The 18,023-nt window shown below is 46.7% G+C and overlaps 1 protein-coding gene across 3 annotated transcripts in view; it reads left to right on the top strand.

Moving 5' to 3' along the window:
* Nucleotides 1–18,023, top strand: part of VIT (vitrin) — a 1,955,513-nt gene that overhangs the window by 372,270 nt on the left and 1,565,220 nt on the right. For all 3 annotated transcript variants that reach the window (XM_086927073.1, XM_086927074.1, XM_086927075.1), the window contains exon 3: nucleotides 693–762. In XM_086927073.1, coding sequence (XP_086783199.1) covers nucleotides 732–762 — 31 coding nt within the window. In that variant the 5' untranslated portion in view covers nucleotides 693–731. The remainder of the gene's footprint in view (nucleotides 1–692; nucleotides 763–18,023) is intronic.

The raw sequence follows: 18,023 nt of genomic DNA on the forward strand, positions 1-18,023 counted from the left end.
GTAAGTGGAGTAACACTATGTTTATTGACCATCCATCTCCACAGCTTCCAGTGAGAATTAACCAACCACCCTCTGCATTTAAACAGTAACATTCCGTAAACTAGGAGATACATCACAATGGGTAATAACATAAGTGACATGCAATCTACTACATAAACCAATGTACTTTACTGGTGTTCCAATAATGTCCCTTTGCATTAACCAATGTAGTGATTCCTCAAACCAATGTAAGTGCACACTAACCAGTATAATGTGTGCAAACTAAGAACATTTTTGTAATCCAGTGCAGAATGCACAAACACCATCCAATATGCTTCATACTTAAAAGAGTGTAGTTGTGAAGGAAAGAATGATATAAACCAATTTTATAAAACATAATAGGAAATGGAATTTTACCTGTTTGGCACCTCATAACTTTAGTCTGCCACGCATCCATGGTGCTACAAACTCCAAGTTGCTCTGCAAAAGGATTCTCATGTATATTTGCTGAACTGAGTAGGTGTAACAGAATGTTAATGTCATTATGTCAGCTGTGCTCATTTCCATTTTTATCTATACTTGGAATAGAAACAACTGTGTCTTGCTCTCCTGGTGTTTCTTTTTCCTTTACACACATTTATTTGTCCCTAATAATTGAAAACACATGATTGGACAGTTGAAAATGTATAATAATAGGTATCTTTCTTTTTTAGGGAACTTTAACCTGAAACCCTGGATGTTTTCACTTGACAATGAAGGAAATGGCAATCATATCTTTTGTTGGTGAGTATTTTGCACGCCTATGTAATATAGGCACATACAAAGAAGAAAAATAAACGTCAACAGCAAAAAATATAACTCTTCTATTTTGAACCTCAAATAAAGCAGTGAAGGCTTGCATTTAGGCTTACCTTTGATATGTTGTACTTTATCATTATTGGGTCTTATTAGAAAATGCACTTTGTAGTACTACAGTGGTATTACAAAACTTCACTGTACTTTTCTTAGTAACTTAGGGGTACATTTATGAGAAGGGTTGCTTCCCATTTGCACCATTCAACGTTGTACATGCGCGATGCAAATCTTAAGTAAGATTTATGAAGCCACCTAAGTGCCCAGGGCCACTTTGAGTGGCCCTGGGCAGTTTCATAAATCTGGACCAACGCAACACAGCACAAATCGCTGTATTGCATTACTCTGCGCTGGGGAGACCTTTCCACGCAGCTTCCATAGTTTTTAACGCATTCCCAGATTTACCAGAATTGGCAAACCTGGGAATGAGCCAAAACAATATGTCTTCCCAGGGACGGTGTAACGAGGAGAAATAGCTATAATCTGCCGCACACATTGAAAGAGGAATATAACAGCCAGGATTGTTTTTGTGCAGGAAGATGCCCCGTGCTGCACAAAAACAATCCTGCATGCAACACAGGCATGCATTGGAACTAAGCTGCCAAAGGGGCACCAGTGCCTAGGAAAGGAATGCGCAATCTTGTCTTAAATACGTTGCATTTCTGCCCTTTACCTCTCACGCAGCGCATGAAGGTAACTTGCTGCGTTGCACTCCATCACTTTCACATCAATGAGCCCCTTAGACTTTGGCAATAACTTACACTTTTGTAGTAAGTCCCTACCTCCATTATTTTCTGTGGGAGGGTGTTGCATTACGAGTGGTTGGCCATGCCTTGTGCTGAAAAGTGTAAGTTACTATAAAAGGTGTAAGTTATGGCAAAAGAGCAGTTTGTGAATGCCTAAAAATGAAAAAACGTTCTTAAAATTACCTTTATGAATCAAGCCCAATGTGTTTCGCACAAAGTATCAAAGGTCGGAAGTTTAGCATATTACAAATGGTGACAAACAAGGCCTGATTCAGAGTTTGGTGACAGAGTATTTACCGTTGCCATGGTGGAGTACCTTACTAACGTCATGTTGAGTGTACTCCTCCCGCCAAATATAGATATGTCTGCCGCCCAGCAGAAATCTTGCATTTCCACGAACAGTCGTTGCTGTAAATGCATTTCAATGTTGTTGAAAAGAAAAAAAAATCAATGACTCCCTCGCCTTGGGAGTTTTCTCCCAAGGCGTGGAGGTTATTTTACAGTTTTCACAGTCCTATACCTCCAGGTTTTACCTGGCTGCGTCTGACAGTGAGAACATGCCATTTGCCCACCCATTCTAAATAGGGTAGGTGGACAAATGTCCAAAGCTCCGACAGCTCTTCCTGGGGGCTGTGGAAGGTGCAGGTCTCTGCCAGAGATGGAGTAGTCTCCGTATTTTACTTACTGAGGTCCATTCGAATCTAAGGAGGCAGGCAGACCTGCAGTTTGACAAAATGAGTTCTCTGTCACCAAGTGCAACATAGTAACCTCTACACCAAACTCTAAATTGGGCCCTTAGGTTTTTTTAATTCCACAATATAATTACAAAAAATCAATCAGACAATTACAAATCTTGTTCCTTGATTGAAAATTGACAAATTAGCATGTAAAACTCCTTTAATCTCGGTCATTCAAACTTTTTTCACAAAGCTGTGAAACACAATTGAGTCAAGGACTGATATATATGAATTTCATGCTTTTGTTAGATCGAACCGATTTCAACAAAAAATTCCTGGTGAGTTGATGTGCCTTTCCCAGAGATATTCATGGAGCCCTCGGGGTCTAACCTGTCGCCGGAATCGCAAATAATTTATAAACATTGACATGGGCTACCAAACTGTTTGTTCTGCCGGGAAAGGAGCTGAATAGCGGATTGTATCCTGACTGAGGATTGTGGCCAACTTCTCGCTGCACCCGCTCCGCGGGTGCCGCTTCGTCGCCTGGTGTTTGCGGGGACTCACCTTATCCAGGATTCAGGAGGGGGACGTGTGGGGAACTTTGAACCATCGAGCGGGCTCTGGTAGGCGCAAGCAGGGACTCACTCTCCCAGGAGTCCCTGACAGACCGAGTACACCTGGTCACGCCTCCCTTGTGAGCCCCGCCCACAGGACGCCGTGTGTGATTAAAACCACCTGTTTCCCCCCTGCCAGTGGGCTACCAAACTGTTTGCTCTGCCGGGAAAGGAGCTGAATAGCGGATTGTGTCCTGACTGAGGATTGTGGACAACTTCTCGCCGCACCCGCTCCGCGGGTGCCGCTTCGTCACCTGGTGTTTGCGGGGACTCACCTTATCCAGGATTCAGGAGAGCGGACGTGTGGGGAACTTTGAACCATCGAGCGGGCTCTGGTAGGCGCAAGCAGGGACTCACTCTCCCAGGAGTCCCTGCCAGACCGAGTACACCTGGTCACGCCTCCCTTGTCAGCCCCACCCACAGGACGCCGTGTGTGATTAAAACCACCTGTTTCCCCCCTGCCAGTGGGCTACCAAACTGTTTGTTCTGCCGGGAAAGGAGCTGAATAGCGGATTGTGTCCTGACTGAGGATTGTGGCCAACTTCTCGCCGCCTGGTGTTTGCAGGGACTCACCTTAACTAGGATTCAGGAGAGCGGACGTGTGGGGAACTTTGAACCATCAAGCGGGCTCTGGTAGGCGCAAGCAGGGACTCACTCTCCCAGGAGTCCCTGCCAGACCGAGTACACCTGGTCACGCCTCCCTTGTCAGCCCCGCCCACAGGATGCCGTGTGTGATTAAAACCACCTGTTTCCCCCCTGCCAGTGGGCTACCAAACTGTTTGTTCTGCCGGGAAAGGAGCTGAATAGCGGATTGTGTCCTGACTGAGGATTGTGGCCAACTTCTCGCCGCCTGTTGTTTGCAGGGACTCACCTTATCCAGGATTCAGGAGAGCGGACGTGTGGGGAACTTTGAACCATCGAGCGGGCTCTGGTAGGCGCAAGCAGGGACTCACTCTCCCAGGAGTCCCTGCCAGACCGAGTACACCTGGTCACGCCTCCCTTGTCAGCCCCGCCCACAGGACGCCGTGTGTGATTAAAACCACCTGTTTCCCCCCTGCCAGTGGGCTACCAAACTGTTTGTTCTGCCGGGAAAGGAGCTGAATAGCGGATTGTGTCCTGACTGAGGATTGTGGACAACTTCTCGCCGCACCCGCTCTGCGGGTGCCGCTTCGTCACCTGGTGTTTGCGGGGACTCACCTTATCCAGGATTCAGGAGAGCGGACGTGTGGGGAACTTTGAACCATCGAGCGGGCTCTGGTAGGCGCGGACTCACTCTCCCAGGAGTCCCTGCCAGACCGAGTACATCTGGTCAGCCTCCCTTGTCAGCCCCGCCCACAGGATGCTGTGTGTGATTAAAACCACCTGTTTCCCCCCTGCCAGTGGGCTACCAAACTGTTTGTTCTGCCGGGAAAGGAGCTGAAGAGCGGATTGTGTCCTGACTGAGGATTGTGGCCAACTTCTCGCCGCCTGGTGTTTGCGGGGACTCACCTTATCCAGGATTCAGGAGAGCGGACGTGTGGGGAACTTTGAACCATCGAGCGGGCTCTGGTAGGCGCAAGCAGGGACTCACTCTCCCAGGAGTCCCTGCCAGACCGAGTACACCTGGTCACGCCTCCCTTGTCAGCCCCGCCCACAGGACGCCGTTTGACCTACATTTAGCATCCGGGTCACCGCTGCACGGGAGCGTCCCGGGAGAAGCCCGGGACATGGGCGGGACCGTCCAGGCCGTCATAGGCCGGATAAGGCTGGGCCACCCCCCTTACATCTTGTCCCTTTTGGATTCCTGCTTCGTTTTGCAAACCCAGCCTCATTCACCTAGCTTCCTGCTACTGTGGGGGGACGTTTATTCAACTCAGGTGCTTCATTGCCCATGCCCATGACTACTAGATCGGGTAAGGGTAGAATGGCGGGCGGGGGTGGGAGCATAAATGGGACTTTGGACAATTTTATAATTCGTGCTTTCTCAGTGCTAGAAAAGGAAATTGCAGCCACTGAACGTAAATTGTCTCTTGAACCTCTCTCTCATAAGCGCTCCTCTCTAGGGGCAATAGCACAAATAACATCTCCTGCTAAAAATAACAAACGTGATGTTGAAACGCAGCAGGCCCCTGAACGCGATAGTATAGGCGCTATCAGGGCTAGCCTGGACAGGCTGAATGGGGTAGTTGTTTCAAGGCTAGAGTCTCCTGCTTCCTCTGAGCCCCCAGAGTCTACTCTGCTATTGGCTCTGCCTTTAGTCACCATGGCCGACAAAATTAATCCCCCGGTGCCTTGATGCCTTCTGGTTTTAGTTGCGCAGTATAAATTTTATTTAATTCATTCAAGTGTTGCTTGCACCCCTCTCCGAAAAGTGAAATCAGTGGGTGGAGGGGGCCGTATATTTCGTGCCCTCAAGAGGAAAAGATTTGCCACCAATCCAAGGGGTGGGCTGTCTAAACTCTCCAAAAAGTTTAAAGCCAAACATACCAGTGGTGGTGAGGAATTTGCGACGCCGGGGAGGGTACATCCTTTGTTTCCATCTGTAGTAGTTAGTATGACCCCTGTGCAGCCCAATCTAGCCCCTCATCCGGAGAGTTTAGCAGAGAGCTCTCCTACATCCGATCTTCCCCTGCCCTCTTCCCCTATAGAGCAGATCGAGAAGCTAGTAAGGTCCTTGATTCTCCTCATACTACAAAGGGTTAAGGATATCGCAGCCCGTTTAGACAGATTTGAGCAGTCATCTCTAGATAATTTTTTCTCTCTCAAATCCTTGATAAAATTGCAGGCTAAAAACAACCTGAGTGAGAGTGAGCAGGTTAGATCTCATGGAGACATTTTAGCTCCTGAGGTCGCATCGCCTCATCCCACCCAAAAAACGGCCTGTCCTCAGGGGTCTGCACACCAGGGTGTTGTACAGGCTGTACCAGTTTCTACTCCACCTATCATATTCCCTTCCGATACTAGTGCCTCGACGGATCAGGGTCAACATTTTGTCGGCTCTGCTCCCTCAGTCACAAATCCGAAAGGACCCACTACAACGAGGGCGAAAGCACCACGCTCAAGGAAAGACCCCAAAGCCCCCCTAGAACAACCTAGCACAAATAGTCTTAAGCCCGCACCTGCCTCTCAGCAGCCTGCCCAGTCTCTCACTGAGGCTGCTAGATCCCTCCCTGTAAACCTCCCACCTGACTGTCAGCCCTATGTTACTGTCCTTACTAATGTTCCACCACTGAAGGCTGACCAGCATGAATCTTACCAGGCGCTTAAAAATAAAGCCATGCACTGGTTAAGAGCAAACAGACCATTGCCTTGCGAGCTGGATGGCCAGATTTCAAATGCTAGAAGGGTAGGGTAGGTAGGATACGGACACAAGCATCTCCAGGGGGATTGCGTGGTGGTGAATTTCAAGGATGTTAGGGTTGCCCCATTCATCTGCAACCAGCAGCAAGGCTATGGAGGAGAGGGTATTGGTTTAGTAGATTTGAGCTATTTTTATGCTAGGCCGCCAAGCTTTTCAAATGTTAGTTATCAAGGGTGGGGTGGGAGGCATGGTTCTATCCCCCCTGAGTACCACCATTACTCCCTTCCTTACCTACCTCACCCTTGGTCAACAAACCACTTGAGGGCTTTTGGGTACTGAAATGACACTTGCTCCCGGGACATACCTTTTTGTCTGAGTACGTTCTATGTCCCGGAATCATCTACTGACAATCTCCAGTCACATCCTGCTTAATGCAGTCCCTCTGACTCTATTCCCCCACGCCTTAGATGGCCTTCAGACTCGTCATCTGGTCGTGCTACTACCTACATTGCAAGGCCCATGAGAGAGGGCTTACCACCAACTATTTGGGGGCGGGTGGCCATACTTGGGCCTGAGTCCCGCACGGAACCGGCTGTGGCGGATCCATTTCTCAGGATTCTCAGGTGGAACGTTGCGGGCATCTCTAGGAAGCTGGACCCCGACTGGAATACCCTCGTGGAGGCCCATTCAATTTGTATCTTCCAAGAAACATGGAGCAGGGAACCCTGCCATAAGGTGGGGTACTCATCGTTCTTCATATCCGCTGTTCCCTCCCCCACAGGGAAGGGTTGCCCCTCAGGCGGCCTTCTCATATGGGTTGACGTTTCATTGGGATGCAAAGTTACGCAGCATGCGTCCAACTCCCCCGATCTACTCAGAATTTCACTCTAGGGGCCACAGAGAGGGCTTACTCTCCACATTATTAACATCTATGCCAGGGAGCCGAAAGGAGGCTTGCAGTCACCCACTGTTACAGGCCTGGAGGACGTTCTTAGACAGTGCCCAGCTAGATCTCATGTCCTGGTTGCGGGGGACTTCAACTGCACTTTTGAGCCCCTTGCTGCGGAGGACATTTTGGGCCTTACCGGAGAAGATGCTATGTGAGGAATTCCCACCTTAACTATTCCACCTATCAGGAGGTGGTCCCCAAGGGCCATACAACTTAATTCCCTGACCCTGGAATACGGCCTGAGGGCCGTGAACGGGAGGACGCTCTTGGATCCTCTGGGAGCCCACACCTACAACAGGGCACATCATACATCGAGGATAGATTATATTCTCCTCGACGTTAACTTGTGGAGCTTTGTGCGGGATATGGTGGTCTCACCCACAGCCGATAGTGACCACAACCCCCTCTCCTTGACTCTTCGCCCTTTGTAGCCTGGGGAACTTAGCATGCACACGCCCTCTAAACCAGCCTTCACCTCAGCAGTACGCCCCACTAATTGTGGGAGGTGCCTGAAGTGGTGCAATGTCGCTATGGACGAGGGCAACCTACTAGCTATAGGGGCGCTCCTAGCAACTGCACAGTCCAAATTGGACTTGTGCACCGAGATACCCAGTGAAGTGACAGCTCTTTTCTGCAATCTAATTAACGCTATGGGTAATTTCTTCCGTCTCCCAGTTAGAGATCCTCCAGCCGGGAATAACAAGAGACCTAAGAACCAACCAGGCTGGTTTACTAAAAAATGCAGGGAGGAGAAATCTGCCTTGATCACTGCTGTTAAAACTAAATCCCCGGCAAAGATCAGGCTTGCTAGGAAAAAGTATACCCAGAGTACGAAAGCAGCAAAGAAAGAGTGGGAGGATAGGTACTGGTCTGATCTCATGGAAGCGAGTGCTGGCAGAGGTTCTAGAGGGTTCTGGAATTTAATCAGACTCAGGAACAGACCAGATAGCACCCTTATTACATGCAACATCCCAGCACTAACTTGGTACAACCACTTTCTCTCCCTTTACACCTCTGATGAGACGAACCCTCAGCTAATCGATAATAGTAGTCACTATACAGCTGAACCTCAGGGGGACACAATAGGAGATTTATTCACCCCTAGAGAAGTGGAGAGCGTAATAAAATCTCAGGTGCCCCTCAAAGCCCCTGGACCTGATGGGCTACCAGGCGATCTGTTGCGCACCAACTACAAAGAGTGGGGAAGGTGGTTTCTTCCTTGCTTAACGCTATCAATAATGGCGCTCCTGTCCCAGAATCGTGGACATGGGCAGAGAAATGTAAATGTAAATGTGGGATTCTTGTAAAGCGCACTGTTACTCTACCCGAGTGTCCTGGCGCTGTAGACCGCTGGGGAACCCGTCCTGGTTTTCCCTGTGAGATGGTCCCTTTCTGGGTATCTACAGAGTGAAACCAGGCATCCCTGGCGTCTGTGGGGGGCCGTTGTAGAGATGAGGCAAGCTTAATGCCCAGAGTTACCGAGTGTGTTCCCTGGTTAGAGTAGGCACTGAGGCGAGAATTATCGAGTCTGTTGACCCCTGGTCCACAACCCTGCCGCGCTGGGAATTGAACCCTGGTCCCGGGCCGTTCTCTGCCTACAGGTCTGCCGCCTCTAACCAGTGAGCCACACCTCCCCACTAAGGTCGTCCCGATATTCAAAAAGGGGTGTCGGGAAGACCCCGCAAAATATAGGCCCATAAGCCTTATTGATTCAACCAAAAAGGTGGCGGGCAAAGTGATTTTGGGGAGGGTGCTTCAGTCGGTAGACGACAATAACATTCTGTTGGACTACCAAGCTGGCTTTCGGTCCGGAACAGGGACCATAGAACAAGCTTTTAGATTGGTTCTTCTCTACTGGAAGGTGGTGGTGCTGGGCAAAGGCAGTCTTTACTTGGCCTTCATAGACCTGAAGACTGCCTTTGACCTAGTACCAAGGGAGGGGCTATGGAGGGTTTTGTCGGAGATGGGGCTGCCACTGTATATCCTGTCTTTATTGGTGAGGCTCCACGCTGACAATTTTTCTCAGGTGCGGTGGGGCAAGCACGGTGAAAAAACGGACAGGATCCCTGTGGGGAGAGGTGTCCGTCAGGGATGTGTCCTCGCTCCCACTCTGTTCTCTCTTTATGTGAACGGAGTGGTCGAGCATCTGCTTAGAACTCCTGCAGATGCACCGTCCCTGGCAGGCAAGCGTATCCCCACTTAACTCTTTGCTGACGACACCCTCCTTATCTCAAAGACTCCTATGGGCCTGCAGAGCCTCCTAAACAGCTTCCAGGAGTTCTGATCACTCTGGTGCTTGATTATCAACACTAATAAAACTAAATATCTGGTTTTGAACCCCCCCAAAAAAATCGGTCGCCCCCGATGCTGAATTCCGTGCCTTTGGAGAGGATGGCCGAATTCGACTACCTAGGAATCCGCTTAACTGATTCAATGCACTGGAATTCGCACATCCAAAAAATGATACTTGGCCATAAAAGGGTGGGTGGTGCACTCCTAAAGGAGCAACGCTCCTCCTCAACCAAGCCCATCGCCCCAGTAGTGGAGATCTACAAAGCAAGAGGGGTTAGTGCTGCTTTGTATGGTGCGGAGCTGTGGGGTACGTGCAACCTTGAAGCCCTAGCTAGATCAGAGTGCAAATTTGTGAAGGAACTGATAGCCCTTCCCCAGAGCACCCCTTCCGTACCCATTTTAATGGATCTGGGTTGTAGATCGATCAAGGACCAAGCCCATCTACGTCCCTTGCTACTCCGGGCTCGCCTGTGGCGTGTGCCCGAGTTGGCCTCATATGCAGAAGCTCTGTTAGAGGTGATGCAAATGGAGGGCTGGTCCAAGATCAAGTGGCTGAGGGACGTGAAACGCTTGCTTGGGGTCATCGGTCTCGGCGAAGCGTGGGGGTCCAGGACTGCCCCCCCCCCCAAGCCCCCCCCCCAAGCCGTCCTAAAGAAACTGTACTGGACTTGAATCTCTTGTAAAAACTCTACAGACTCTAAACATTGCAAATCGACTTTAGATTTTATGAATATTAAGGATGTGGTGGTTTATGAACTGTATCTAGATATTCTATCCAACCCCATAGATCGAGCCCTGTATTTTAAATTCAGAATTGGGACGCTTCCTGTAAACAAATTGTTAACACGGTGGAAAACTCTCTACCAGCGTTCACCTTTTTGTGCGTCATGTCCAACGCGTGTTGCCCACCTTTTTTTTGAATGTCCGGCCTATCTAGCCCCTAGGCAGCGGTGGCTCAAACCACTATGTAGTCACTTGGGCACTCGGCAACATAAAGTGGCCCTCCGTATTCCGACACTCGCACTTTGTTTGTTTGCGGTGTATCCAAGTTCCTGAAATGGTCTTGGATAATTCGTTCAAAAAGGCTTGCCCTGTCAATTTAATACTTGTCCTAACTGCTTATACAATGTTTTTATTGTGTAAATTGAATGTTCATGTAAATATTGATTTTAACCCATTGTATTATGCTTTTATGATATTCTTTTATATCGAAATGAAGCCTTCAATCAATCAATATAAACATTGACTACTGTCTGTTATCTGTATACTAAATACAGGCATCACCGTAGTCTTGCTATTTAGCATACATAAAGGGCTGGGACAGAGGAAAAGAGGCATATAAACAAGCATTGGCAAAGCCCATAGGCCTCTGCTTTAAATGGCTGAGCTATTGGCTTTGCCAATGCTTGTTTGCATTGGCATACAAACGTATGTATCAAGACTCATGCACATGCATGTTCAGTACTCTTGGAATGGCTTTTCTATTAAAAGAAACCAATTCCATGATGGCCGCCGTGTATCATGATGCATGTGCACCTAAGCGTCATAACGCTTGGGTGCACAAGCATCTCAAAGCATGTGTCAGGACTTGTGTGTGCGCTTTAATCATGATATGTGCTTTTGCATAGGTCATGATACAGCTGCCACTTTCTTTTTTTTAATTTACGCTTCCTAGAGTGTTAAATTTACAAAAAAATTATAAAATGTGTATGAAAGCGCATTTCTTTCTAAATAGATTTCATTTAGTTTTAAAACAACCCTAAAGTTAAGCCCCCCTTCCCAGTGAAATATAGCATCAATAACTATAGCAGAAAATAACAGATAATTAAAATACAGTTGATGACTCTACATTTAAGGAACCTACAGTTTGTTTTTCTTCTAATTTTCAGTCACTAGTAGAGACCATAGGGAACTTGGGCAGGATAGTTTGGGTGATCCCTCTCTTAAAAACTTTAAAGGAGCGGTTCCCCTTCTGCCCTTTTCCCTGCAAGCTGCATGGCAAATATTCCATCATCTGATCTGACCAAAGTCTTCCATTCCATTCTGGAAAATTACGTGAGGTAGTACTTTTCCATCTTAAGGCGATCAGCCAAGGTCATAGTTATTATTAGCCCCAGTCATTTCTTGATAAACCTTTCATAATGGATGGTTTCAATCTGAAAATAATCAATGCCATGTCCTCAGGGACAAGGAACCCCATAGTTTGCCTAATATGGTTTAGGAATTCTTTCAAGAATGTCTTGGTAGGACATGACTCCCGTATAAGCAATATTTTGCCTTGTGGTCTGCATCCCGACCAGCAGATGCCTCCCACATTAACAAATATATGTTTCATTTTGGAAGGTATTTGGTACCAGTGAAGCATACATTTATACATATGTTATCAATTCTGGACACTTTAAATTAACATGGGAAAATCGTTCCATAGTCTTTGCCAGCAGCGACACAGGACATCTTTTCACAGCAACTGGCTTAATTTCCTCATATACAGCCATTCCTTCTCCCCTTCTGGAAAGTATATATGTGAAATGAATCCCTTTCTATCTTCAAAAGTGACAAGGCTTTTTAATGGGGTGAACTCCTGAGTTCCTATGTTTTTATGATCATGTAAGAGTGCACAGAAACGCAACTGGATATAGTGTAGCCTTTCCATTTCATCCACTAAATTCTATTTTCAATCCTTTAAGACGTAGGGTGTGAATTAGAGTTCGCCAGACAGGGTGCTTCGTCACAAATGTGTTAGAGTACCCTGTTCGCCAAACCCTCTGTTCAGCAGTCTCATGCAGCCTGATTCATGTACGGGCCGTTTTGCGTGGCCCTAATAGCGAATCATAGCGACTCGCTATTGAGGACACGCAAAACGGCATTCATGTAGGAATTGCTAAATCAATAGCGATTCCTACATGTTCTCTATTTGCGAGTAGCAATTTGCTACTCGCAAAAAAAGGAATAACTCCCCATTCATTCCTATGGGCCAAAAGGCCCATAGGAATGAATGGGGAGTATCCCTTATTTGCGAGTAGCAATTTGCTACTCGCAAATCAGATAGCGATTTTAAGGGTGCCAGGGGTGTCCAAAGGACACCCTGTAGCACCCCTAAAATGCACATTTGAACAGGTGTTGCGCACACACATGTCCAAAGGACATGTGTGTGTGCAACATGCAACTTAGAAAAATGCTTTTAAAAGCATTTTTCTATGTTTTTGCTATTTACCGAGAGGTCTGACCTCTCGGTAAATAGCGGCCCAATTTTGCTAAATCGCAATTTTTGCAAGTGTCATGAATAGCATTTAAGGAATCTCTAATAGAGATTCCTTAAATGCTAATCCTCGCATATTTGCTAATTCCTCATTAGCAATTTTTGCATTTGGGATTGTGAATCCCAAATGCCAAAATTGCACTCGCAAAAGGCAAGATTCTGAGAATCTTGCCCTTTGTGAGTGCAATTTTGCTTCATGAATCAGGCGGATGGTGAGTAAGGTGGACCGTCAGCTTTCCATCAATGGAGACCCTGTTGACTCCATCACCAGAGAGTTTGCTCCAACAGCCCAAAACAAAAGGGTTTGTCGGTGGAAGGGCATTACACCACCCACCGTAGTTAGGGTGGACAGTGCGATGTCCTTAATTTTCTGTCCCTCACCCACCAGGTAAACCTGCAGTGAGGGGCAGAAAAAAATAGCCTCCACACTCAGGGAAAAAACTCCCTTGGTGTGTGGTCACTCGTATTTTGTTTTTAATAAGAAGCTGCCACTTTGGGAATTTGTTTTGAAAAACAAAAAGTTTGTAAAGGTTTGGTGGAAGGCCGTCAACACCGACAGTGACCATCCATTAAGCTTTTTGGTCAAGACAGAGGTTTCTTTCAAGATACAGATATCAGCGCTGAGCAAGCAGTGATCTCTAGTACATTATACTCTGTAGCACTTGTAATATGGTAGACAAGACATTGGTCATGTTTGTGATGGATTAACCTGTCGGCCAAACTCTAAAGCTGCCTTAAATAGGGAAACATGATCCATAAAAGATTTCACAGTTGAAGGTAAAAAAAAGTGGAACGTGTGGAGCTTTCTTAAGAGTCACAGGGCACTAATAGGGTAACGGGCTGTCAATGGGACAATCTAGTGCATTTATCACTGGGTCTTAGTGCTTAACCCTACTATTAAACCTAACTAAGCCCCAAGTATACCTTTTTAACATTTGAACCACAGGATAGCGAATCCAGCAGTCCACAGCTTACTCAGAGAGGTAGTTGGGGTTACAGGTTCAGCACACAATTAGCTTAAGAAATATCAATAATGGAATGCCCAGTCAGCGCTTAGTATGTAAAAAGAAGCACTTTTTATACACACTATAAACTTGTACATAAATGGCTCAGAAACAAAAAATCAAAAATGGGCAGTACAGATACCTCTTTAGTGATTACTGCTGGGACTTAGTCTAAACTACTCATGTGAGACAATGTTTAATAATGTTTTTGTGCCACTATCTCCCCTCTCTTATCCATGGGGTCCTCATGGTACTTTATATGAGGTTTAGGGGACCTGGGAGTGATCAGCTGAGTTGAAATTCAGTTTGGCTAATCATCCTTTACTTGAGAGCACAGTTCTGACTTCCCCCCTCTGCTCTGGTTCCCCTGAATGGCCAGTACCTTTCTTGTTGGCCTTTATTTCGAAGCAGAGGCTGCACTTATGTGGAAAGATCGAGGGAGACTGCCCTTTGTAAATAGAGCACGCCGTGGAAGACCGAGGGAGATTTCAACCTTGCTCCCCTGCCTGCCTCCCTGCCTTGAGAGACTGCCACTTTGCTCCCCTGCCTGTCGTGAGGGACGGACTACATGTCCCAAGAGCCCTGCGCCAGCATTACCTGAGTCGCATTAGCCCCTCCTGTTGTTTGTATTTAATTGTTCGCAGTATCTGCTCCACGATACACGCGCGGGCGCGCGCCAGGTAAAGTCCGGGCCAAGGGCGGGTCCGTTTGAGCCCGTTGGTGACCGGAGGAGACCCGACCGGGCGCTCCTCTAACATCGGAGTTTATAAGGTTGGTGACCATTCCCATAATTCCCAGCATTATCATCTTGTGGATATATATAGTGACACTTTCTGATAGCTATGCCTGTAAGCGAGGGAAAAGGGAGGAAAGTTGCCAAGGGTGGGTATGTAGCCGGGACACTGGATCAATTCATAACTAGGGCTACCTCAGTATTGGAGCATGAGATAGCCATCACTGAGAGTCGCCTTTCCCAGGACCCGGCTTTCTCTAAACGTTCTTTGCTGGGAAGCGTGATGAAAGCATGCACACTGGAACATCATGTACGCACAGGCCTTGATCCTGGAACTTTGGGTCCGCCTCATAGCCAAATACCCCATGATATAGGGAGTACATTTTCTGCTAGAGAGTCATGTCAGTCTGCTACTTCATGGTTAAACATGGCCAGCTGCACTGATACTTGCATTGGGCATCCACTAAAAGAAAAGCCTAAGCAACCTGAGCATACCACGGGAGTGGCTCCGAAGAGGAAGTGTGGAGAGACCTCGCAGAGGGGGAAAAAACAAAGATGCCAAAACTCAATAAGACTGGCGATTTGGCGAATATAGTTACCACGAGTATTGAAGCTTCTGGGTAAATTGCCTCTGCACCTAACATCTTGTCGACAGTTGTTATTGAGGATACATTGCCCCAGCTGGAAGAGGGACTTTGGTTAAAGATAGGTAGCCTTATTACTTGTTTCTTACAGCCCCTACTTGAAAGGCTTCTGGCAATTGAGGATAGATCATCAAAACTTGAAAATTTGACCTCCATCAATTTGGAATGTATCAAGAAAGGGTAGGCGAATGTCAGCCAATTGAATGATTCTACGATAAATGGTCCTCGGGGCGCTACTGATTCCAACCCTCTAATGCCTCATCTCCCCCATCCAAATTTAACGGACAGCACGGTGCGTAGGATTGACGTACCTGGACCTAGTAACACTGGTGGGGTAGAGGCACAGCGGAAAACAGACGGCCCCCAGGGTGAAAGAGTATCACAACAACCATTGGATGGGGGGTTGATACAAAATCGTAATGGGACCCTTACAGGGAACCACAATCCCACTGAACCTCGGACTACTCTGCTGTGCATCAATTTACCCCCTGATTGTTCACCCTATGTTGTTGTTCTGGCTGGGGTGCCTGAACTGGAAAGTGGTAGAGTTGAATCTTTCATTGAATTGAAAAATAAAACGACTCACTGTTTGAATAATAACAGGCCCCTCCCGCCACATGTACACAGCCAAATCCTGTTTGTTCTCAGAGTGAGATGGGTAGGACATAGACTAAAAGGCATAGTGGGTGATTGTATAATTATTAACTTCAGACACAGTAGGGTTGGCCAATATGTTTGTGAGAGGCATTAAGGAACCACAAGGTCTAATATACGGACTCTCGATCTAAGATATTTTTATTCCCCTCCAAACCAAATGACTAAATATAAACATCAAGAAAAGGTTAGTGTCTGGTAAACCCAAACTGGCTTTACTAATAACAGAGAAGAGATGGACAATATCGCCTTTTCATCATGTGTCTCACTTAGCAACAGATTCAGTGGGTTAGATCAGGTGGATTGACTGACGCTAAGCGACCATTGCCCACTAACATCGCCAAAACAGCGGTGTGTCGATATTTTGTCCCTGAGGGTCGGGGTAACCCAACAAAACCTTGTGATAAGTAAGGCACCAGGGAATATTGAAACTGGTAAAGTCTCTACAGAGGCCAAGGAGTTGGGCAAGCGTATAGATGTCATCTTAAATAATCCAGTACCATGTGAGACGGGACCTAACACTCAAAAGTTAGTCGCTGTCAACACTCATCCTGAGATTACTGAAGTCAGACCTAGTTGTGGCATAGAGGTAGTAGCAGAGAGTGGGTTGGATTTAAGAAGAACCAAAGGCCAAAGTATCTTGTCATGAAATGTTGCAGGACTCATGGCGAAACTAGACCTGCCAGAATGGGGTGAGTTTATTGATTCCCACGAGATCTGCCTATTTCAGGAAACCTGGGCATTAAGTTCACCCTATAGAGTAGGCTTTGCAGCGTATTGTGAGGCAGCAGTGAAGGGCCCTAGGGGGAGACCATTGGGGAGTCTATGCATATGGGTGGGAAACCATCTTGGATGTACGGTGAAGAGAATAGAAACCCACTCACCGGACATCCTATGTATTCTTTTGACCCACAGAAATCTCCATAAAATGGCGATTATTAATGTTTACTCCGGACCAGTACAGCATGGAGGGACATCTTCGACAATAGATTGTCTTTTTAACCTTCTTAATACACTCACAGGGAAAGCGCTTTTTATTATTGGTGGGGATTTTAATTGCCATTTTGAACCCCTCAATGGGCTCACAACTCTGATCACTAGTGATGAGGATTCAGCTTGGTTAATCCCTGCGTCTAACGCTTATCCTATAAAGGGGTGGACCCCACTTGCCTTGCAACTGACCTCTCTTACCCTCACTTATTCACTGAGGGCCTGTTATGGTCGGTTTACCGATGATAACCCTGGGCACTCGACCTTTGAGAGATTGGGTCAGGCATCCATCATTGATTATGTTCTATTAAGTGTTGAAACCTGGCACAATGTCGCGAAATTTCACGTTAATCCGCGAGAAGAAAGTGATCACAATCCTTTAATTGTATTGCTAGATTTCCACTTAGCAGAAATAGAACAAGGCTCCGACAACTGTGAACTAGATAATTTAGTCGTGGCCGAAGGTGGGAGACGCATTTGCTGCGGTATTATAATCTTATAATCCAATCCCCGGAAATAATGTCAGACCTATATAATAGTATATTCTCTCTTCTGGAAATGGCAAATTCCGTTACTGAAACTAGTGCTAATCCAGAAGTTGGTAATGATATGGGGAAAATCCACCAGGACATGGTTACTATACTGAGGGATTTCTTTTACAGTACTAAGTCTGTTAAGAGTAATTACCAGAGTAAAAATAACCCCTGGTATAATAGGAAGTGTAAGGATGCTAAGAAAGTCTGCTGAACTGTCTTAACACCTTGGCTGCTAAGGCAATTTTCAGCCTGTGCTGGAAATTACTATTTTACATGATTAATGACGAGCTCAGCTCGTCATCAGCACAGCTCCACTGTGCCTCATAACGAGCTGAGCTCGTCATGAGCAGGGAAGGGGTTAAGGAGGTTAATAGTATGCGCAAAAGGGAAGCTAGAGGTTTTTAACAAAAAAAAAATTACAAGCAACATTGGAATGGGAATTTGATAGATGGCAGGTGATTAAAAAGGCATTAGACTCAAAAGATATTAAAGGCTTTTGGAATGTAGTCCACACAGGTAAAACCGAAGGTAGGACTGTTATAGAGCCTAATGTTGGAGAGGAGGCCGGCGCCTTCATTTTAGGGATTTATATTCAAGCCCATTGAATGGATCAAATGCGAGTGACACTGCGGTGTGCAGTTTATCTAATGACACCCATGGGACATACCACCCTGTACCAAGGCTGAGGTAAGCTTTTACCAAATAAAGCACCGGGGTTAGATCGAATCCCTGGGGATTTGTATAGAAGTGAACAAGATGTGTGGGCTCCTTACCTCCTTATGTTATTTAATACAATTCTTTATGGCGCCCCAGC

This window comes from Lissotriton vulgaris, chromosome 6 (assembly GCF_964263255.1).
Source record: "Lissotriton vulgaris chromosome 6, aLisVul1.2, whole genome shotgun sequence".
Lineage (NCBI taxonomy): Eukaryota > Metazoa > Chordata > Amphibia > Caudata > Salamandridae > Lissotriton > Lissotriton vulgaris.